General features: G+C 46.8%; 1 protein-coding gene across 1 annotated transcript in view; it reads left to right on the top strand.

Annotated features, from left to right (window-relative positions):
• Positions 1 to 14,967: 14,967 nt before the first annotated feature.
• Positions 14,968 to 24,483, top strand: part of B4GALNT3 (beta-1,4-N-acetyl-galactosaminyltransferase 3) — a 177,768-nt gene continuing 168,252 nt past the window's right edge. The window contains exon 1 of the mRNA XM_040436438.1: positions 14,968 to 15,613. Within this exon, the coding sequence (XP_040292372.1) occupies positions 15,451 to 15,613 (163 nt within the window). The 5' untranslated portion in view covers positions 14,968 to 15,450. The remainder of the gene's footprint in view (positions 15,614 to 24,483) is intronic.

The raw sequence follows: 24,483 nt of genomic DNA on the forward strand, positions 1-24,483 counted from the left end.
ACAGCGGCTGGATGGCTGCATGCTTGGCATTGTGGGTGATCCCTTGTTCCCAGAGTTCCTTGCTCCATATCCTAATGTGCAGCAGCCATTTTAGATTTGTTACCACGAAGCACGAGGAAATTCAACTTTTTTTTGATTCGCTCATCCAGGGCCGTCTTTACCGCAGGGCAAAAGGGGCAGCTGCCCCGGGCCCAGTTGCTCCTGGGGGGCCCAAGCAGCATTTTACTTGGATTTTACTTGGGCCCCCTATATTTTGTTGCCGCCGCCGCCCGCCGGCCATGTAACATAACAAAGTCATGGTCCGGACTATAGAAAGAGAGAATGAGGAGGGGGCGGGGCCCGGGGCCGCTCTGCGCTCCGCTCTGCTGCCTGGCCTGCCTGTCTCTTTAACAGAGCAGACCAGTGGCTGCTGGAGCGTGATGCAGCTGCCGCACAGGCTGAGAGAAGAAGGAGGCGGAGCCCCAGCCAGCAGCCACAACAGACAGCCTGAGCCAGCCAAGCAACTGAACTTACAGGTATTTGGTAGCCATGGGGGGGGGGGGGGGCTCATATAGGACAGTGGGGGCTCATATAGGACAGGGGAGGGGGGGCTCATATAGGACAGGGGAGGGGGGGGCTCATATAGGACAGGGGGGGCTCATATAGGACGGGGGGCTCATATAGGACGGGGGGGGGCTCATATAGGACGGGGGGCTCATATAGGACAGGGGGGGCTCATATAGGACAGGGGGGGGCTCATATAGGACGGGGGGCTCATATAGGACAGGGGGGGCTCATATAGGACAGGGGGGGCTCATATAGGACAGGGGGGGGTTCATATAGGACAGGGGGGGCTCATATAGGACAGGGGGGCTCATATAGGACAGGGGGGGCTCATATAGGACAGGGGGGGCTCATATAGGACAGGGGGGCTCATATAGGACAGGGGAGGGGGGGGCTCATATAGGACAGACAGGGGGGGCTCATATAGGACAGGGGGGGGCTCATATAGGACAGGGGGACAGTGTGTGCTTTCCTGCTACTACATCAACCCCCCCCCCCCCCCAGGGATCTTGGGGGCATTAAGGGTTGGACTTTAACTCCTTGCTGCTGATGTTGAGTGTGCCAGTGTGTGTGTCCGTCCCTGTGTGTGTGTGTGTGTCCGTCCCTGTGTGTGTGTGTCCGTCCCTGTGTGTGTGTGTGTCCGTCCCTGTGTGTGTGTGTGTCCGTCCCTGTGTGTGTGTGTGTCCGTCCCTGTGTGTATCACCATGCCCACAGTGTTCCTATGTCTTGACGCAGCTGCTTCAGAACGTTCTGTGCGGGACAAGAGGAAGAAGATGGAAGAGGAGGCAGCGCCAGCATGGAGTCCGTGCGATAGACACAGGGAGGCACACTAAGGACGAAGGTAACACTTCCACATGATCTACACTAGTGTTATCTGTGGTTTTACATAGGACTGCAGGTAACACTACTACATTATTTAGCACTAGTGTTATCTGTGGTTTTACATAGGACTGCAGGTAACACTACTACATTATTTAGCACTAGTGTTATCTGTGGTTTTACATAGGACTGCAGGTAACACTACCACAAGGTTAGCTCGCACAGGGCGCCTGAACACCTAAGGCCGGCCCTGGCTGCGCACCCCAGCGCCAAAGGATGACGTCACTGATGTAATATGCCTCTTATATGTGGAGAGCGGTGATGTCACAGATGTAATATATCACCTATATATGGACAGCGGTGATATCACTGATGTAATATATTACTTATAAGTGATATATTACATCAGTGACATCACCACTCTCCACACATAAGTAATATATTACATCAGTGACATCATTGCTGTCCACATATACCGGTAAGTAATATATTACATCAGTGACATCACCGCTCATCACATATATGTGGAGAGCGGTGATGTCACTGATGTAATATATCGCCTATATGTGGACAGCGGTAATGTCACTGATGTAATATATCACTTATATGTGGAGAGTGTTCATGTCACTGATGTAAAATATCACTTATATGTGGAGAGCGGTGATGTCACTGATATAATATAACATTATATGTGGAGAGCGGTGATGTCAACGATGTAATATATCATTATATGTGGAGAGTGTTCATGTCACTGATGCAATACAGCGCTCCAGATGGCGAGCAAAATGGTCGCCAATGTGCCTTAAAATTTGCAGATGGCGACAAGACTTGTCATAGACTACAGGCCTGAGGTCTATTTGGTAGTGAAATCTCAGCGCAGGCAGGTGTGATGATGTCATCACGCCCGCCTGTGCCAGGACGCGGTGAGGTGTGCGCGTCTGCGTTGCACCATCCCTCGCCGTACCAGCAGCTAGTGAGCGCCAGTGAAAGGAAACAGGTGAGTATACGATTTTCGCTTTTTTTTAAGGTGTGGGAAGGCGGGATCCAGGGGGCCCAAGTAAATTCTTGCCCAGGGTCCAATCAATATTAAAGACGGCCCTGCGCTCATCCCTAACTACAAGCATACAGTACTTGGGTATGAAACAGGCCGGGAGATACCAGTAATAAGCAGTGATTCAGTAATATAACAGTGTACAGCAGAACACAGAATGATGTATTTTGTCCTGGAGTTATCTCTGTTTTTTTGCTGATGTAGTTTATTTCCAGTTGCTCTGCTTCTCGGTATCCTCTTATTAGCTTTGTCTTCCATTAGATGTCCTCAGGGGACTTTGCAATTTTCCAACTTTTCAATAGCAGACATAGTCAATGGTCTTCCTACCTTTGGATATGGGTAAGAAAGACCATGCTGAGGAAGTTCAAACCACACAGTTCCCTAGTAACAGAGCCTGCTACTGTGCTCCCATAACAGTGCCCTAATAACAGAGCCAGCTGCTGGGGAGATACATATTTTGCATTTGGGCCCAGAAACCTCTAGTTATACCTCTATTTAAAGGTGTTGTTGATTTTGCACAGTCTCTGCCGGTGCCATTTTATTATTTCCAGTGCCTAATATCTTGCCCATTGAAATCAATGCACAGATGACAGCAGTCCTCCAGTCCCCATCTTTCGGCAGCCTTCTTCTTTGCCTAATACAAGGGACTCCTAATGGCCAGATTTCCTCTATAAGGCCTCATGAACACGACCGTTTTTTTTTAAGGTCCGCAAAAACGGGGTCCGTAGGTCCGTGATCCGTGACCGTTTTTTCGTCCGTGGGTCTTCCTTGATTTTTGGAGGATCCACGGACATGAAAAAAAGTTGTTTTAGTGTCCGCCTGGCCGTACGGACACAAACAGATCCGTCCTGACTTACAATGCAAGTCAATGGGGACGGATCCGTTTAACGTTGACACAATATGGTGCAATTGCAAACGGATCCGTCCCTTATTGACTTTCAATGTAAAGTCAGGAGTCCCTATTATACCATCGGATTGGAGTTTTCTCCAATCCGATGGTATATTTTAACTTGAAGCGTCCCCATCACCATGCTAACGCCTCTATGTTAGAATATACTGTCGGATATGAGTTAGATCGTGAAACTCAGATCCAACAGTATATTCTAACACAGAGGCGTTCCCATGGTGATGGGGACGCTTCAAGTTAGAATATACTAAGAACTGTGTACATGACTGCCCCCTGCTGCCTGGCAGCACCCGATCTCTTACAGGGGACTGTGATCCCCACAATTAACCCCTCAGGTGCAGCACCTGAGGGGGGTTAATTGTGCGTATCATAATCCCCTGTAAGAGATCAGGGGCTGCCAGGCAGCAGGGGGAAGACCCCCCCTTGGCCCCCCTCCCTATCTCTATTGTATTAATTTCATTGGTGGCCAGTGTGCGGCCCCCCCTCCCTCCCTCTATTGTATTATTTTCATTGGTGGCCAGTGTGCGGCCCCCCCTCCCTCCCTCTATTGTATTATTTTCATTGGTGGCCAGTGTGCGCCCCCCCCGGCCCCCCCTCCCTCTAATGTATTATTTTCATTGGTGGCACAGTGTGCGCCTCCCTCCCTCTATTGTATCATTTTCATTGGTGGCACAGTGTGCGGCCTCCCCTCTCCCCCCCTCCCCGATCATTGGTGGCAGTGGAGAGTTCCGATCGGAGTCCCAGTTTAATCGCTGGGGCTCCGATCGGTAACCATGGCAACCAGGACGCTACTGCAGTCCTGGTTGCCATGGTTACTTAGCAATATTAGAAGCATCATAATTACCTGCTGCGCTGTCTGTGACCGGCTGGGAGCTCCTCCTACTGGTAATTGACAGGTCTGTGCGGCGCATTGCTTAATGATCGGTCACTTACCAGTAGGAGGAGCTCCTGGCCGGTCACAGACAGCGCAGCAGGTAAGTATGATGCTTCTAATATTGCTAAGTAACCATGGCAACCAGGACTGCAGTTGCGTCCTGGTTGCCATGGTTACCGATCGTAGCCCCAGCGATTAAACTGGGACTCCGATCAGAACTCTCCGCTGCCACCAATGATCGGGGGGGGGAGCGGGGGAGAGGGGAGGCCGCACACTGTGCCACCAATGAAAATAATACAATAGAGGGAGGGAGGGGGGGCCGCACACTGTGCCACCAATGAAAATAATACAATAGAGCGAGGGAGGGGGGGCCGCACACTGTGCCACCAATGAAAATAATACAATAGAGGGAGGGAGGGGGGCCGCACACTGGCCACCAATGAAATTAATACAATAGAGGGAGGGAGGAGGGCCGCACACTGTGCCACCAATGAAAATAATACAATAGAGGGAAGGAGAGGGGGCCGGGGGGGGCGGACACTGGCCCCGCCTCCCTCCATTGTATTATTTTCATTGGTGGCACAGTGTGCGGCCCCCCCTCCCTCCCTCTATTGTATTATTTTCATTGGTGGCACAGTGTGTGGCCCCCCCTCCCTCCCTCTATTGTATTAATTTCATTGGTTGCCAGTGTGCGGCCCCCCTCCCTCCCTCTATTGTATTATTTTCATTGGTGGCACAGTGTGCGGCCCCCCCGGCCCCCCCTCCCTCCCTCTATTGTATTAATTTTATTGGTGGCCAGTGTGCGGCCCCCCCCGGCCCCCTCTCCCTCCCTCTATTGTATTATTTTCATTGGTGGCACAGTGTGCGGCCCCCCTCCCTCCCTTTATTGTATTATTTTCATTGGTGGCACAGTGTGCGGACCCCCCGGCCCCTCTCCCTCCCTCTATTGTATTATTTTCATTGGTGGCACAGTGTGCGGCCCCCCGGCCCCCCTCCCTCTATTGTATTATTTTCATTGGTGGCACAGTGTGCGGCCCCCCGGCCCCCCTCCCTCTATTGTATTATTTTCATTGGTGGCCAGTGTGTGCCCCCCCGGCCCCTCCTCCCTCCCTCTATTGTATTATTTTCATTGGTGGCACAGTGTGCGGCCCCCCCGGCCCCCCCTCCCTCCCTCTATTGTATTATTTTCATTGGTGGCACAGTGTGCGGCCTCCCCTCTCCCCTTCCCCCCCCGATCATTGGTTGCAGCGGAGAGTTCCGATCGGAGTCCCAGTTTAATCGCTGGGGCTCCGATCGGTAACCATGGCAACCAGGACGCTACTGCAGTCCTGGTTGCCATGGTTACTTAGCAATATTAGAAGCATCATACTTACCTGCTGCGCTGTCTGTGACCGGCTGGGAGCTCCTCCTACTGGTAAGTGACAGGTCTGTGCGGCGCATTGCTTAATGATCGGTCACTTACCAGTAGGAGGAGCTCCCGGCCGGTCACAGACAGCGCAGCAGGTAAGTATGATGCTTCTAATATTGCTAAGTAACCATGGCAACCAGGACTGCAGTAGCGATTAAACTGGGACTCCGATCAGAACTCTCCGCTGCCACCAATGAAAATAATACAATAGAGGGAGGGAGGGGGGCCGCACACTGTGCCACCAATGAAAATAATACAATAGAGCGAGGGGGGGGGGCCGCACACTGTGCCACTAATGAAAATAATACAATAGAGGGAGGGAGGGGGGGCCGCACACTGGCCACCAATGAAACTAATACAATAGAGGGAGGGGGGCCGGGGGGCTGCACACTGTGCCACCAATGAAAATAATACAATAGAGGGAGGGAGAGGGGGCCGGGGGGGCGCACACTGGCCACCAAGGAAATTAATACAATAGAGAGAGGGAGGGGGGGCCGGGGGGGGCCGAACACTGTGCCACCAATGAAAATAATACAATAGAGGGAGGGGGGCCGCACCCTGGCCACCAATGAAATTAATACAATAGAGGGAGGGGGGGCCGGGGGGGGGCCGCACTGGCCACCAATGAAATTAAAACTGGGGAGGGAGGGGGGTCTGCCCCCTGCTGCCTGGCAGCCCCTGATCTCTTATAGGGGGCTATGATATGCACAATTAACCCTTTAGGTGCAGCACCTGAGGGGTTAATTGTGCGGATCACAGCACCCTGTAAGAGATCGGGTGCTGCCAGGCAGCAGGGGGCAGTCATGTACACAGTTCGTAGATTATTCTAACTAGAAGCGTCCCCATCACTATGGGAACGCCTCTGTGTTAGAATATACTGTCGGATATGAGTTTTCACGAAGTGAAATCTCATATCTGAAAAAGCTTTTATGTAGACGGATCTGTGATCCGTCTGTGTGAAAGTTGCCAATGGCCACGGATCTCAGACGCGGATGCGTTCAGTGAAACTCGCACTATTTTGCAAGCAAGTTCAGTCAGTTTTATCTGCGATTGCGTTTAGTTGTTCCGTTTTTTCCGCGCGGGTGCAATGCGTTTTGATGCGTTTTTCACGCGCGTGATAAAAAACTGAATGTTTACAAACAACATCTCTTAGCAACCATCAGTGATAAACGCATCACACCCGCACTTGCTTGCGGATGCAATGCATTTTTCACACAGCCCCATTCACTTCTATGGGGCCAGGGCTGCGTGAAAAACGCAGAATATGGCCTCATGCACACGACCGTTGTGTGCATCCGTGGCCGTTGTGCCGTTTTCCGTTTTTTTTCGCGGACCCATTGACTTTCAATGGGTCTGTGGAAAAATCGGAAAATGCACCGTTTTGCAGCCGAGACCGTGATCCGTGTATCCTGTCCGTCAAAAAAATAGGACCTGTCCTATTTTTTTGACGGACAACGGTTCACGGACCCATTCAAGTCAATGGGTCCGTGAAAGAACACGGATGCACACAAGATTGGTGTCCGTGATCCGTGGCCGTAGGTTACTTTAATACAGACGGATCCAAAGATCCGTCTGCATAAAAGCTTTTTCAGATCTAAGTTTTCACTTCGTGAAAACTCAGATCCGACAGTATATTCTAACACAGAGGCGTTCCCATGGTGATGGGGACGCTTCTAGTTAGAATACACTACAAACTGTGTACATGACTGCCCCCTGCTGCCTGGCAGCACCCGATCTCTTACAGGGGGCCGTGATCAGCACAATTAACCCCTTCAGGTGCGGCACCTGAAGGGGTTAATTGTACTATCATATCCCCCTGTAAGAGATCAGGGCTGCCAGGCAGCAGGGGGCAGACCCTCCCCCCCTCCCCAGTTTGAATATCATTGGTGGCCTGTGCGGCCCCCCCCCCCCTCTATTGTAATAATAGGTTGGTGGCCAGTGCGGCCCCCCCCCCCCTCCCTCTATTGTAATAATTCGTTGGTGGCACAGTGTGCGCCCCCCCCTCCCTCCCTCTATTGTAATAATTTGTTGGTGGCACAGTGTGCGCCCCCCATCGGCCCCCCCTCCCTCTATATCATTAACAACATTGGTGGCCAGTGTGCGGCCTCCCATCTCCCCCCCCCCCCCATCATTGGTGGCAGCGGAGTTCCGATCGGAGTCCCAGTTTAATCGCTGGGGCTCCGATCGGTAACCATGGCAACCAGGACACTACTACAGTCCTGGTTGCCATGGTTACTTAGCAATAGTTCAATAGTAGAAGATTCATACTTACCTGCTCCAGGCTGCTGCGATGTTCGTGTCCGGCCGGGAGCTCCACCTACTGGTAAGTGACAGGTCTGTGCGGCGCATTGCTAAATGAACTGTCACTTACCAGTAGGAGGAGCTCCCGGCCGGACACAGACATCGCAGCCCCCAGGTAAGTATGAATCTTTTACTATTGTACTATTGCTAGTAACCCGCTGCCACCAATGATCGGGGGGGAGGGGGGGGGTAGATGGGAGGCCGCACACTGGCCACCAATGTTGTTAATGCTATAGAGGGAGGGGGGGCCGATGGGGGGCGCACACTGTGCCACCAACGATTTATTACAATAGAGGGAGGAAGGGGGGGGGGGCCGCACTGGCCACCAATGATATTCAAACTGGGGAGGGGGGGGTCTGCCCCCTGCTGCCTGGCAGCCCTGATCTCTTACAGGGGGATATGATAGTACAATTAACCCCTTCAGGTGCGGCACCTGAGGGGTTAATTGTGCTGATCACGGCCCCCTGTAAGAGATCGGATGCTGCTAGGCAGCAGGGGGCAGTCATGTAAACAGTTTGTAGTATATTCTAACTAGAAGCGTCCCCATCACCATGGGAACGCCTCTGTGTTAGAATATACTGTCGGAAATGAGGTTTCACAATCTAACTCATATCCGACAGTATATTCTAACATAGAGGCGTTCCCATGGTGATGGGGACGCTTCAAGTTAAAATATACCATCGGATTGGAGAAAACTCCGATCCGATGGTATAAAAGGGACTCCAGACTTTACATTGAAAGTCAATGGGGACGAATCCGTTTGAAATGGCACCATATTGTGTCAACGTCAAACGGATCAGTCCCCATTGACTTGCATTGTAATTCAGGACGGATCCGTTTGGCTCCGCACGGCCAGGCGGACACCAAAACGACTTTTTTTTCATGTCCGTGGATCCTCCAAAAATCAAGGAAGACCCACGGACGAAAAAACGGTCACGGACCTACGGACCCCGTTTTTGCGGACCGTGAAAAAAAACGTCTGTGTGCATGAGGCCTATAGAACATGCTGCGATTTTCACGCAACGCAGAACTGATTACGTGCGGCCCGATCCGGAATTGCGTACCCACACTTCCGGGTCCGCAATTCCGATCCTGAAAAAAATAAAACATGTCCTATTCTTGTCCGCAATAGCGGACAAGAATAGGCATATTCTCTTAGTGACGGCAATGTGCGGTCCGCAAAATGCGGAACGCACATTGCCGCTGTCCGTGTTTTGCGGATCTGCAAAACACACACGGATGTGTGAATGGACCCTAAAGGATTAAAATCTGATCTGCCTGTGTGATAATCATACAGGTGCACAGCTGAGGGAGGTCTGATAACTGTAGCGTAACAAGCCCTACACCTATGTACCCTTCACATGACCAGGACAGATTTTCATCCTCTGGAAGTAAACCATGAAGCTTTCTATTTACTGACAGCAAATGGGGAGTTTAAAAACTATGAGGACTTCATATTCAATAGGATAAGGCTACATTCACATGACCATTCTCAGAACCAATTAAAGTCTATTATGTGTCTATTCAGTATTGGAGACCATATCTCCAGAAGGATATTGATACTTTGGAGAGAGTTCAGAGAAGAGCTACTAAACTAGTACATGGATTGCAGGATAAAACTTACCAGGAAAGATTAAAGGACCTTAACATGTATAACTTGGAAGAAAGACGAGACAGAGGGGATATGATAGAAACTTAAATACATAAAGGGAATCAACAAGGTAAAAGAGGAGAGAATATTTAAAAGAAGAAAAACTGCTACAAGAGGACATAGTTTTAAATTAGAGGGGCAAAGGTTTAAAAGTAATATCAGGAAGTAAAACAGATAAAGAGAGGTGACGCACTGGATTCAAAGCAGATTATGGTAGAGGTGCTCTCAGTAAAAAGGAATCACCCTTCCTTTGATAAAATGTGCAAATGAAAAAAGATACTGGGCACTCTCTAGAATAAAAGGAACCTCACAATTTATTATCAATAGGACATATAAACATATAGACAATTCATTTAATACCATTAAAACACCATAACATAAAATCCGGATAAATATAATAAAATATGAAATATAAAACTAAATTCCTATTAATCTAAAAAATATTTAGGAATAAGACCGCCTCTGATTATTCGGGGATAAAAAGTCTTTTAAATAAATGATCCTCCAACTTTGAGTTTGGGTATACTGTAGAAATATTCTTTAGGGTATTGATAGCCCAAATATAACTTCTCCTCCGCAAATGAAATGAAATCTCAGATTTTCAATACAGTGATTTAGTTATGCGGCGTCCCGCTTTACTCACTGTTCAGTTGGAATGCTTTATTCCGCTGCTGTGCCGGTACTTTGAGTTCAGGGATATCACATATGAGTTTCGTTCCCCTCTCTGTCTCGTAGGCGCCGCTCTATCAGTAGAAGATTTTGGTGCTAGGATCCCCCCTGATGGACATTGACTTTCCGTGCTAAAGTATCATAGATACCCGGATCTACTGTGTCTCACTGCAGACCTTATGCGCACTCCAAAAGGATTTCTCTGAGGAGTATCACACCCTCATCTACAAATAAAGTCCAGCGCAGAAAAAAGGAGCCTGCATTAACCATCGAGCGCCGGCTCTTCTACTGATAGAGCGGCGCCTACGAGACAGAGAGGGGAACGAAACTCATATGTGATATCCCTGAACTCAAAGTACCGGCACAGCAGCGGAATAAAGCATTCCAACTGAACAGTGAGTAAAGCGGGACGCCGCATAACTAAATCACTGTATTGAAAATCTGAGATTTCATTTCATTTGCGGAGGAGAAGTTATATTTGGGCTATCAATACCCTAAAGAATATTTCTACCGTATACCCAAACTCAAAGTTGGAGGATCATTTATTTAAAAGACTTTTTATCCCCGAATAATCAGAGGCGGTCTTATTCCTAAATATTTTTTAGATTAATTGGAATTTAGTTTTATATTTCATATTTTATTATGTTTATCCGGATTTTATGTTATGGTGTTTTAATGGTATTAAATGAATTGTCTATATGTTTATATGTCCTATTGATAATAAATTGTGAGGTTCCTTTTATTCTAGAGAGTGCCCAGTATCTTTTTTCATTTGCACATAATATCAGGAAGTATTACTTTACTGAGAGAGTAGTGGATGCATGGAATAGCCTTCCTGTAGAAGTGGTAGCTGCAAATACAGTGAAGGAGTTCAAGCATGCATGGGATAGGCACAAGGCCATCCTTCATATAAGATAGGGCCAGGGGCTATTCATAGTATTCAGTATATTGGGCAGACTAGATGGGCCAAATGGTTCTTATCTGCCGACACATTCTATGTTTCTATATTCATGTAAGTAGTGGCCATTAAAAAATAGGACATGTACTAGATGGACCCCATTAAAATAAATGGGCCTATTTTTATCGGATGATTAAACAGAATTGCACCTGTTAAAAATTTGACCTTGCGCTCCCAGCATTGTGACACACAGGGAGCTTTAGGTCCTGCGGCCTCCAGTAAGGAGAAGTCCCTTGGTGAGGTGAGTTTAACCCCTTAGATGTCATTATTGACAATACCATCTAAGGCTACGTTCACACTAGCATTTTTTGCGGATCCATCATGGATCTGCAAAAATGCTTCAACTGCATTCGTCATGAACAGATCCGGTTGTATTATGTCTTCTATAGCCATGACACATCTGTCATGAACACCATTGAAAGTCAATGGGGGACGGATCCGTTTTCTATTGTGTCTTGCTCCGCACCACATCGCGGACAGAAAAATGCTGCTTGCAGCGTTATTCTGTCCGCGAGGGGACGCAACCAAACAGAACGGAATGCATTTTGGTGCAACTCCGTTTCGTTCAGTTCAGTTTTGTCCCCATTGACAATGAATGGTGACAAAACGGAACCATTTTCTTCCACTATTGAGATTCTATGACGGATCTCAATAGCAGAATTGAAAACGCTAGTGTGAAAGTAGCGGACTCCCTCTGCCCCCCATTGGCACCCCACAAATGAGATTGTAGGGTGCCGATGTCTGTGCACAGCAGCCTGGGAGGTAATGAAAGCCCATGACCTTCCTGCAGTGTTTCCCATCAGACTACCCCTCATTGGCGCCCCCTGATGGTGAGGCGACTGTCAGTATAGCACTCACAGTATAATGCATTATTTAGCATTAGCTGTTCAATGCATTATAAAAGTGATCAAAAGACCATCTGTTACAGTCCCCTTGTGGGAATAGTAAATGGTTACAAAAAAGTTACCGGTAAATAAAGTTTTATTAAATAAAATTAAAAAAATCTCCAAATACTTTTCAATGGGGAAAAAAAAAATTCCCTCCACATATTTATTGTTGCATCCATAATGACCCACACTACATAATGATTATGTAATTTAGCCCATACGGTGAACGCTGTATAAAAAAAAACAACTGAATTGCTGTTTTTTTCCACCAATAAAATTGAATAACAAGCGATCAAAAAGTGTTATGCGCCTCAAAATGATACAAATGAAAACTACAAGCATCCCACAAAAATCAAACTCTCATACAGCTCCGTAGAGTTATGGGTCTTGACCACAGCATCTGAAGGGTTAAATGTCTGATCGGCGTTATCACTGATCACATTAGCTCCTGGAGTCCTGGCAGCTGTGGCACCCATACATGTACAGCGCATGTCATCAAGGGGTTAATGGCCATTAAAAACAGATAGACGACCAGAAAATGTATGCACACATGGATGCTAAATGACCATGAAATATTGACAGTGTATCTGTTTTTAACGGAAGTTTTTATTTTTTTCATGTGTGGATTATACCCTTAGGCCTCTTATACACAAGAGAGTTTTCTGTCCAATGCGTGTAGCAAACGCAGCACGGAGACTGAATTCTGACCCATGCATTTTAATGGTTCTGTGTACATGAGCGTAGTTTTTCATGCATTCTCTCTGCTAGGGATGAGCGAATCGACTTCGGACTAAACATCCGAAGTCGATTCGCATAAAACTTCGTTCTAAGGCCTCTTTCACACGACCGTTTATTTGTTTTTGTTTACGGGCCTTTTTTTGCGTTCCGTATACGGAACCATTCATTTCAATGGTTCCGGAAAAAAAAAAAAAAATATGGAATGTACTCCGTATGCATTCCGTTTCCCGTTACGTTGAAAGATAGAACATGTCCTATTATTGCCCGCAAATCACATTCCGTGGCACCATTCAAGTCAATGGGTCCGCAAAAAAAACTGAACACATACGGAAATGCATCCGTATGTCTTCCGTATCCGTTCCGTTTTTGCGGAATCATCTATTGAAAATGTTATGCCCAGCCCAATTTTTTCTATGTAATTACTGTATACTGTATATGCCATACGGAAAAACGGAAACACAACAGAAACAAAAAACGGAACAACGGATCCGTGAAAAACGGACCGCAAAACACTGAAAAAGCCATATAGTCGTGTGAAAGAGGCCTAAGGCTCCATTCAGACGTCCATGTGTGTTTTGCGGATGCACAGATCCGCAAAACACGGACACCGGCAATGTGTGTTCCGCATTTTGCGGACTCCACATCGCCGGCACTTAATAGAAAATGCCTAATCTTGTCCGCAATTGCGGACAAGAATAGGACATGTTCTATTTTTTTCGGGATCGGAATTGCGGACCCGGAAGTGCGGATCCGCAATTCCGGATCCGGGCAGCACATAGTGCGGCCCCATAGAAACGAATGGGTCTGCAATTCCGTTCCGCAAAATGCTCCGTATTAAGCCTCATGCACATAACCGTTGTGTGTTTTGCGGTCATCAGAGCCAATACTTTCTAATACTGTACGGAACTCCTGCTCCATACAGTATTAGAACAACGTTTTATGCGAATCGACTTTGGATGTTTCATGCGAAGTCGATTCGCTCATCCCTAATCTCTGCGTTCAGACAAATTTGCAGCATGCTCTACATTGAGAAGTGAATGGGGCTTGTGTGAAAAACGGAAGGCATCTGGGTGCAATGTGTTTTTCACTGATGGTTTTAGGGAAATGTAGATTGTTATTCTTCAGTTTTTCTTCAGGGGCATGAAAAACTTATCAAAAACTGATTGCATCCGTGCAGGAAAAACTGAAACACTGAATATAATCACAGACAAAGGCCTCTTTCACACGGGCGTGTGCGCCCCATTGCCGTTTTGCGGATCCGCAATACACGGACCGCATTTGCGGATCCGCAATACACGTGTGCCGTTCCGTGGGCATTCCGCATCACGGATGCGGACCTATTCACTTCAATGGATCCGCAAATCCGGAGGTGCGGAACGGAAACACGGAACTGAACCCTACAGAAGCACTACGGAGTGCTTCCGTTCGGCAAAAAGATAGAACATGTCCTATCTTTTTGCAGAACAGCCAGATCGCGGACCCATTCAAGTGAATGGGTCCGCGATCCGCCGCGGCTGCCCCACGGACTGTGCTCGTGCATTGCGGCCCTCATTTTGCGGGCTGCAGCACGACCACGAGGCACACACGCGAAAGAGGCCAGATTAAACTTACCTGCAAAACCATCCGTTTTTCCCTGAACAGATCTATATCGCTCGTGTGAAAGAGACCTTATAGAAATTGCTGAACTTTTAATCATGTAATTAAAAAAAATTTTTTGTCTAAACAGGAAAACCACTTAACTTCTGGCCATGAACGATATGGACACGAATGTGGAGAGTAACATCATAATGGCGTCGGTGCAAATCATTACAGCGGAGGTCGGGCAGAGACACACAGCATTATATGTCATTATATTGCTGTCTGGTTGGTCAAAGGAGCAGAGTTCATTACAGCAATTCACATCACGCTCCTACACGTGAAGACGCTGGTCTGAAAGTGTCCTAAGGACATTATATGCTGTGTGCAACTCAGTGCCGACACCAGCAGGGAATACTCCAGTGCCACCCTAGAATTCGTTCATAGTGCCCTCTCTGAGGTGTTCCCGGGTATGGATGAGTGACACAGCCTATTATGGCAGTCTATGAACTGACAGGGAGGAGTAGGAGGGTTCGAGAGTCCCCCCCCCCCTTCCCCGGGTGAGGTGAGTATGTCCCAGGCGCGCTGAAAGCCACCAAGGTAACGGCAGGAGAGGAGGCAAGACATTACTGAAAGGGCTGGGTCAGGCAGGTGAGACACAGGTAAGATCAGGAAGAGACCTACACACAAGCTAAACCACTCCGCATGTGCCAACACCAGCAGGTAATACTCTGCCACCTGTGTCACATAGAATTCGTTATTTAGTGACACCCCCTTGGATCATCATGAAAGGTGACACCGTTTCAAGCTAATAGTCAGACGTCCTCATGAGAACAATTCACACAAGGTAAGAAGACACCTGCTAGCAGTCACTGGAAGCTTTCACCAGAGACACAGCAAGGCAGTGCAGGGGGGCAACTCTTCTGGACGCAGATTATATCGCATTTATTTTTAATTTGGGAATATTTCATGGAGGAAAATCAGCAATGACCACCCATCCATCAAGAACATCCAGGAATCTCAACAGCAGCAGGAGAGATTGTATGCTGAAGCCACGCTGCAGAAACGGATGTACAGAAAGCGGGCGACCAAGATGTGGGGTCGCCCGCTACCTTTGAAGAAGTTGCAAAAAAACTTTTGGCTGTTACTGCTGTTTGCCATTCTTCTCCTAGGGATCTGGACGGTTTATCTGCAGCTGGAGACGTATTCCAATGGAAACCCGATAAATCGAAGTAAGCTAATTTTTATATGCATCTTGGGGTACATTCACACCACAGTGAAAAACTGCTGTGCGACAGCCTGTTTTTTAACGGCATCGCATGGCCATAATTTAGAACCATTGAAGTCTATGGGGCCAGATTTATCATTACTCTGACAGCTCACTCTACTTTCACATATGGCTAAAGTCAGTTTTAGCCAAGTCAGATTTATGATCGGCCCTTTAAGACTGTAATAAATGTGGTTTGACGGTAGCAGTTTATCCGTCAGTAAGCAGCTTTACAAAAGTCGCACATCTTTACGAAAAAGTCGCACGTTTTTATGAAAAAAAGTCGTATGTTCTATTAAAAAGTCTCATAAGATAAGCATGGTCCTCACTGGAGTGAAATTGCGACTTTTTTGCGACTTTTTAAATAATCCCAATAGTAAATCTGTCTAGAGATTCATTTACATAAGAAAACACGCCCACTTTCAGAAAACTGGCGAGCATAGTGCAGAGCAGAAAAAAGTCGCAAATTTGTGCGCAGTTTTAGCGTTTGGGACTTTTTTGGGGACTTTTTCACTCCATTATTCTGACCTGAGCTAATGATAAATCTGGCCCTATGGGTGTATTCACACATTTTTTTAACAGGCCATGAATAATGACAGCTGCCATGCAGTTGAAGTGAACTGTTTTTCATGCCCATTTTTTAGAAAGATATCCATAAAAAAGGCCGTTTTTTTTTTTTTTACCATCGCGTGAATTGTTAGTCTTTTAAGTAACAATAAACGCCCATCAATACAGTGGTCATAGGGCTGTTTCCAGCTTTTCACAGACCCTGCATAGCAGATGGTGCTGCATTCTTCTTTATGGTTACTTTCTACCTGCCTCTTCTTTCTATTCTGCCTGTGTAGGTGTCAGTCTTCACTGTAGTTCTGGCATTCAATTCGTGGAAGGGGATCAGGATGAACATAGCTATAACCATCCAAAATAGGAGTGCATTGAATTGTTAAAGGTCACAGAAGAAGAAGAATACTTATAATAATATTTATATGATGATAATAATAATATTATATATTATAATATTTATATAATAATAATATTTATAGCTGAAATTAATAAGCCTTTCGAGAGGAGTAAACACACATTTATTTAACCATCACTTTTTTCTGCACTACAGCTTTCAGCTGTTGGGAGGGAGACCCATATGTTTCTGCTTCCCAAGCTTAAGGGTACCTGCAAATGATACATACTACGTGTTGTTTTTTCTGCACGGATACTCACGTGGAAAAAACAGAGCGTAATACAGTACCAGCAAAGTGTGAGAGATTGGACAAATCTGTACATTATGCTCTTTTTCTTCCGTGCGGAAATTGACCTGCTGTGCGGATTTTAATATCTGCTGTGTGTCAACTGTTTGTGCGATTCCATACCTTCTATAGAGAAGTTTTCCCCATAGACGTCAATGAGGTTGTAAACATAAACAGAAAATCTGCACCAAAAAATGACCAAAACCATGATAAATAGTGCGGTTTTAGTGCAGATGTTCTGCATACAAATCTGAACCATGTGCAGGTACCCTAAAGGGGCTTTGTGAGTGCTTTAGGGCTCATGCACACAACCGTTATACAACCGTTATACTGATGGCCTATCATCAGGATAGCACATGGAGGTCTGACATCTGGCATCTCCACCAATCAGCTGTTTGAAGAGGCCATGGCCTTCACAACTTACCAAGCACAGCGCCATCTATTGTATAGCAGCTACACTTGGTATCGCAACTCAGCCCCATTCACTTGAATGGGACTGAGCAGCATCTAGGCCAAGTAACTGATGAACATGATGTCAATGGTCTAGAAACAGTTGATTGGTGTAGGTGCCGAGAGTCGGACCCCAACCGATCATATACTGATGATCAGTGGCATAACTAAAAATGACTGGGCCCCACAGCAAATTTTTGAACGGGCTCCTACCTACACCCCTCCCCCGGCAGCTTCTTCGCAACCTTCACACCTGTGGCTAGTCAGACAAGGCCCAGCAGCCTTTCCATCCGTTTCCTACAGTGTTCCTACATATAATGTCATTATATAATACTGTTGAGGGGAAGCTGACATTAAAATATTTTAGTCCTCCTGGATGATAACCTCTTTAGGCACTGTAATGGTACACATTTTGTCATCCCATATACTGTATGCTACCTGTATAGAACATAGGAATAACACAAAAAATCTCTTAAATCACCAAAACACTAGAAAAATGCTTCTCAACATAATACACCACAGATCCCAACGTGACCCAATCACTGCACATAGACGTAATGCTATTCTGTTACATTTTGTTTAGGCTACTTTCACTCTAGCGGCAGGACGGATCCAACAGGCTGTTCACCCTGTCGGATCCGTCCTGCCGCTATTTCGCTGCTCCGGCGCGTGGCGCAGAGCTCCGGTGCAGCACGGCAGTTCGCGGTGAGAGGTCGCCGGACTAAAAAGTCGGACATGCAATACTTTTAGTCCCGCAGCTTTTCGCCGTGCACTGCCGTGCTGTGCCGGAGCTCCGCCCCCGTCCCCATTATAGTCAATGGGGATGGAGCGGCGGCACGGCTCCGACAGGGTGAACAGCCTGTCGGATCCATCCTGCCGCTAGTGTGAAAGTAGCCTTACATAGAACACTACAATGCCCCAGCCACAGATGCAGGCAGCAAACACTGATTGTACAGCTTGTGCAATAGATATGGTGTCTTACAAGTGCTCCTCATGAGTCATTTATTGTACCATGACTTGTTCTCTGCCAATACTTTCTGTAAGTAAATACACTGAGCAATAACATCTGCACCTATTGTTAAGATGGTAGGGAGACTAAACCTAGCTAAACATATATTATATATGATGCATTTGTATTCAGCCCCCTGTACTCTGATACCCCTAAATAAATTCCAGTGTGACCAATTGCCTCCAGAAGTCACCTAATTAGTAAATAGAGTCCACCTTTGTGTCATTTATTCTCAGTAGAACTACAGCTGTTCTGTGAAGGCCTCACAGGTTTGTTACAGAACATTAGTCATCAAACAGCATTATATAAACCAAGGAACACACCAGACAGGTCAGGGATAAAGTTGTGGAGAAGTGTAAAGCAGGGTTAGGTTATGAAAAAAATATCCCAAGCGCTATCCATCTCACGGAGCACTGTTCAATCCATCATCCAAAAATGGAAGGTGTATGGCACAACTGCAAACCTACCAAGACATGGCCGTCCACCTAAACTGACAGCCCAGGCAACGAGAGCACTAGAGTTGAGCGGACACCTGGATATTTGGGTTCGGCAGGTTCTGCTGAAAAACTTGAAAAAAAAGTTCGGGTTCGGTATCCGAACTTGACCCCGATCCCCATTGAAGTCTTTGGGCACTAAAATGGCTCTAAAATAGTCCTGGAAAGGGCTAGAGGGCTGCAAAAGGCATCAAAATGTGCTTAAGAGCATGGCAACTGTTCTGCAAACAAATGTGGATAGGGAAATGACTTAAAATAACAAAATACTGAAAATTTTAAAATAACAATCTGGATCTAGGAGGTTGAGGAGACGGTGGATGTGGCGGTGTAGGATGACGTGGCGGTGTAGGTGGAAGCGGCGGTGAAGGAGGAATAGGTAGCCAACACTGATTTGTGTTATTTTTTATTTTTAAATTGGGGTATCCCCCAAAATATTGGGACATATAACAAAATAAAACAAAGAATAAGTGCACTTGAGTACAAGAATGGATGGTTGAGGCTGGTATAAATGTCTATTCTGCACAAGGTACGGACAAGTCCTGTGGGATCCATGCCTGGTTCATTTTAATAAACGTAAGCTTGTCCACATTGGCTGCGGCCTGTGATAATGCTCTCTGCCGTACTAAACACACGTTCACACTATACACTGGCTGCAGGGCAGGTCAGCACCTCCAAGGCTGACAAAGCTTTTCCACATTTGCCCATGCTAACCCTGCCTTCTCAGGTGCTGGTGGTGCCCCAGCTGCGTTGGCGACCACTTCCTACTCCTCTGCCTTCGCCTTGTGCTTCCACTGTGCCCCCGCTGTCAGGTGGGAATGCTATCATCAGCGTGCGCTTGTAGTCGCGCATCTTCCGATCAGTAACAGATGTTTTCACTAAATTTAGTTCCCTGTCAGCAATGCAGAGCAGGGGTTCATTCACGGCAAAAGGGGGTTCATGTCACCCAGCAATAGAACAGAGGATTTTGAGAGATTTAGGCCCCTGTCACCCAGGCACAGCAGGGGTTTGTATACGCCAAAAATGGTAAAATGTCACCCAACAATTGAAAATAAAAAAAAATTCAATTTAGGGCACTAAAATTGGCACTTTTTTGCATTAAAATGGCTCTAAAATAGTCCTTGAAAAGGCTAGAGGAATGTAAAAGGCAGTGCTTAAGAGCATGGCAACTGCTCTGCAAACAAATGTGGATAGGGAAATAACTTAAAATGAAATAAAATAACTAAAAATGGCAAATTATTAACCTGCAACTCAGAGAAGGAGGTGGATATGGAGTCGGAGGTTGAGGAGGCGGTGAATGTGGTGTTGTAGGTGGAGGCAGCAATGGAGGAGGAGGAGGTAGCCAACAATGTTTTTTTTATATTTTATTGGGGTAGGTAGCCCCCAAAATATTGGGACAAATAAAAAAAAAGAAAACAAAAAATCATTGCACTTGACTTGAGTACAAAAATGTATGTTTGATGGTGGTATAAATGTCTATTCTGCACAAGGTACAAACAAGTCTTGTGGGATCCAAGCCTGGTTCATTTTAATGAACGTGAGCTTGTCCACGTTGGCTGTGGACAGGCGGCTGCGCTTGTCTGTGATGACGCCTCCTGCCGTGCTAAATACATGTTCAGAGAGCACACTGCCTGCAGGGCAGGCCAGCACCTCCAAGGCATACAGGGCAAGCTCTGGCCATGTGGACAATTTGGAGACCCAGAAGTTGAATTGGGCAGAACCATCAGTCAGTACGTGTAGGCGTGTGCACAGGTACTGCTCCACCATGTTGTTCAAATGCTGCCTCGTGCTAACATGCTCCATATCAGCAGTTGGGGCCGGTTGTTGCGGCGAGGTGACAAAGCTTTTCCACATGTCGGCCATGCTAACCCTGCCTTCTGAGGTGCTGGCGCTGACACAACTGCGTTGGCGACCTCTTCCTCCTTCCCTGCCTTCGCCTTGTGCTTCCACTTGTCCCCCGGCGTCAGTCGGGAATGCTCTCAGGAGCGCGTCTACCAGCGTGCGTCTGTAGTCGTGCATCTTCCGATCACGCTCCAGTGAGGGAATTAAGGACGGCACAAATGTGGCCTAAATGTGATTTTTTTTTCACCCCAGTAACCAAAAAGCCGTATTTCTGTCTTAAATGTGACCGTCACTTATGCTTGTCTAATTCCAGATGTGCAGTATATCAGAGGCTTTTTTCACCCCATTATGCCAAAGCCGTATTTCTGCCCTAAATGTGACAGTCACTTATGCACGTGTAATCCCAGATGTGCAGTATATCAGAGGCTTTTTTCACCCCAGTATGCCAAAGCAGTATTTATGGCCTAAATGTGACAGTCACTTATGCACGTCTAATCCCAGATGTGCAGTATATTAGAGGGTTTTTCACCCTAAACAAAAAGCTGTATTTCTGTCCTAAATGTGACAGTCACTTATGCTTGTCTAATCCCAGATGTGCAGTATATCAGAGGCTTTTTTAACCCCAGTATGCCAAAGCTGTATTTCTGGACTTGCAGATAGCCTGTGCTGGTGCGCTATCGTTGCATAAAATGGCTGTCGATCATGTATTGATATTGACTAACTGAAGAAAAAAAAGTTCGTTTTGAGTAGTAGTTGGCTCAGGGCAGGCTTAAAAAAATTGTGCACTGCACCCACAAAACACTTTTTCTGTAGATCGCTGAGTACATAAACCAGTTCTTGATAAGATTTCTCCCTGATCTCTCGCTCACAGCAGCTGCAGCCTCTCCCTACACTAATCCGAGCAGAGTGACGTGCAGCGCTACGTGACTCCAGCTTAAATAGAGGCTGGGTCACATGCTGCAGTTGACAATCTGGCCTTTTGGGGCAAGTAGTATGACGCTTGTTGATTGGCTGCTGTGCAGCCTTTCAAAAAGCGCAAAGAAAGCGCCGAACCCGAACTTTTACGTAAATGTTCGGGTGCCGAAAAACCTAAAGTTTGGGTTCGCTCAACTATAGAGAGCACTAATTAGAGAAGCAGCCAAGAGGCCTTTGGTCACTCTGGAGGAGCTGAAGAGATCTACAGCTCAAATGAGAGAATCTGTCCACCTGACAACTATTAGGCTGGGTTCACACTTGAGCGTTTTACAGCGCGTTCAAACGCGCTGTAAAACGCTCAACACATGAAAACCAATGCTTCCCTATGGCCCTGGTTCTCACTTGAGCGTTTTACAGCGCTGAAAAACGCGCTGTAAAACGCCCTACGCTCAAACAAGTACTTGAGCTTCTTTGGGGCGTTTTGACGCGCGTTTGTGGCCATAGGACATTGCAGTCAATCACACAAACGCGCGTCAAACGCGCGTTTACTATTGCAAAAAACACTCGTCAAAAACGCGCGTCAAAAACGCGCGTTAAACGCGCATATCAAAGACGCTCAGGTCTGAACCCAGCCTGAGGGTCCATTCACACGTCCGCAAAATGGGTCCGCATCCGTTCCGAACTGGTGCAGACCCATTCATTTTAAATGTGGCCGGAATGTGCTGTCCGCATCATCATTTGCAGATCCACACTTCCGTTCTGCGGATCCACACTTCATTTCGGATCTGCAAAACACATACGGACGTGTAAATGGACCCTTAGTCGTGTACTCCAAAAAATTTGGCCTTTTATGGAAGAGTGGCAAGAAGAAAGCCATTTTTTGAAAGCAAGCCATAAGAAGTCCAGTTTGAAGTTTGACACAAGCTATGTAGGGGACACAGCAAACATGTGGAAGAAGGTGCTCTGGTCAGATGAGACCACAGTTGAACTTTTAAATGCTGTGGCGTAGCTAGCAGAAAACGAACAGTGCACATCACCCTGAACACACCATCCCCACCGTGAAACATGGTGGTGGCAGCATTATGCTTTGGGGATGCTTTTCTTCAGCAGGGACAGGGAAGCTGGTTAGCGTTGATGGGAAGATGGATGGAACTAAAAACAGGGCAATCCTGGAGGAAAACTTGATAGAGGCTGCAAAAATCTTGGGACTGGGGCAGAGGTTCACCATCCAGCAGGAAACGACCCTAAATATACAGCCAGAGCTACAATGGAATGGTTTAGAGCAAAGCATATTTATGTGTTAGAATGGCCCAGTCAAAGTCCAAACCTAAATCCCATTGAGAATCTGTGGCAAGACTTGAAAATTACTGTTCACAGATGTTCTTCATCCAATCTGACTGAGCTTAAGCTACTGTACTTTGCAAAGACGAATGGATAAAAATTTCAGCCTCTGGATGTGCTAAACTGGTATAGACATACCCTAAAAGACTTGCAGCTGTAAATGCAGCGAAAGGAGGTTCTGCAAAGTATTGACGCCACACTTTCCAGATTTTTGTAAAAAAAATATGAAACCATGTATCATTTTATTTTCACTTCGCACATCCATGCTACTTTGTGATCGTCTATCACATAAAATCCCCCAAGAGTTACATTGAGGTTTGTGGGTGTAACATGAAAAAATCTGGAAAAGGTCAAGGGGTATGATTTGAATACTTTTTCAAGGCACTGTACAAGTATACAGTATGTATAAATTATACCAGCTGTACAGATATATTTCTATACAGAGGATGCCCAGGTTATACCAACATGCTCTGTATTATTGTATACAAGAAGATGTATAACTTATACCAGCTGTACATATATAATTATATACCAGAAGATGCCCAGGTTATACCAGCATGCTCCATATCACTGTATACAAGAAGATGTGTAACTTACACCAGCTGTACATATTGTGACACAGTGAAGGGTATGGTCTGGGAGGACAGGTATTTTCCTCCCAGTGTCTGCTGCTGGGCTGATTTGCAGCCAGGTGGGGTCAAACACCGGACTGGATTTTAAGCGCCGGTCCAGATTTTGACAACAGCTAGCTGTCCTTAAAAGACAGCTGGGCTCAGCAGCAAAGAGTCTCTGTTTTGGGATCTAAAGCATGGCGCCGTGCTAGAGGGCTGAGAGCCGCACGCTGGGGAAACAGGCCTCCTAAAGCCTGTTGTGGGTCACTGGAGATTGTACCGCCAACAAGGTGATTCTTTTGTTCCGTGGACTTTCCATTGTGTGAACTAAGACTGGAAAATGTCGCTTTGTTTTTGCCTTGTGTGTGAATAAACACTGAAGTTTTGCTTACAAACTGTTTTTTTTGCCTCTGTTCTGCGTCCGCTTACCCTGTCTACCATAGCAAATCCCCACAATTGGTGGCTTGGAGCGGGCATATGCAGTGAGGCTGGCCTGAAGGCCGAAAAGTTGTTTTTTTTTCCGGGCACGGGTGTATGTCTTATATCAAGCCGGCAAGGTTGCGACCCGTGTCCCCTGACAAAATGGAGGCGGTTTTGAAAGCCCTCATGGAGGCTAACTTGCAGCAGTGGGAGGCTAACAAGCAACAGCTGGAAACTAACCAGCTGCTATTACAGCATGTGATGGCGTTACAAGCGGCAGGAGCGTCCCAGAACGTCCACGATGCCCGGAAAGCTGTCCGTGCGGCGATCCCTAAGAAGACCCCCTCGGATGACGTCGAGACCTGGCGGTATTCAAAAAGGTGGCCGTGAGGAAGAAGTTACCAATGGGCTGAGGTCGTCATTCCGTTCCTGGGGTCTGGACCCCAGCAGGTGTTTTTCGACTAACCAGATGGTCAAGCGGCCGACTACACTACCGTAAAGGGTGAGATTCTGGC

Source organism: Bufo bufo, chromosome 1, assembly GCF_905171765.1.
Source record: "Bufo bufo chromosome 1, aBufBuf1.1, whole genome shotgun sequence".
NCBI classification, from domain to species: domain Eukaryota; kingdom Metazoa; phylum Chordata; class Amphibia; order Anura; family Bufonidae; genus Bufo; species Bufo bufo.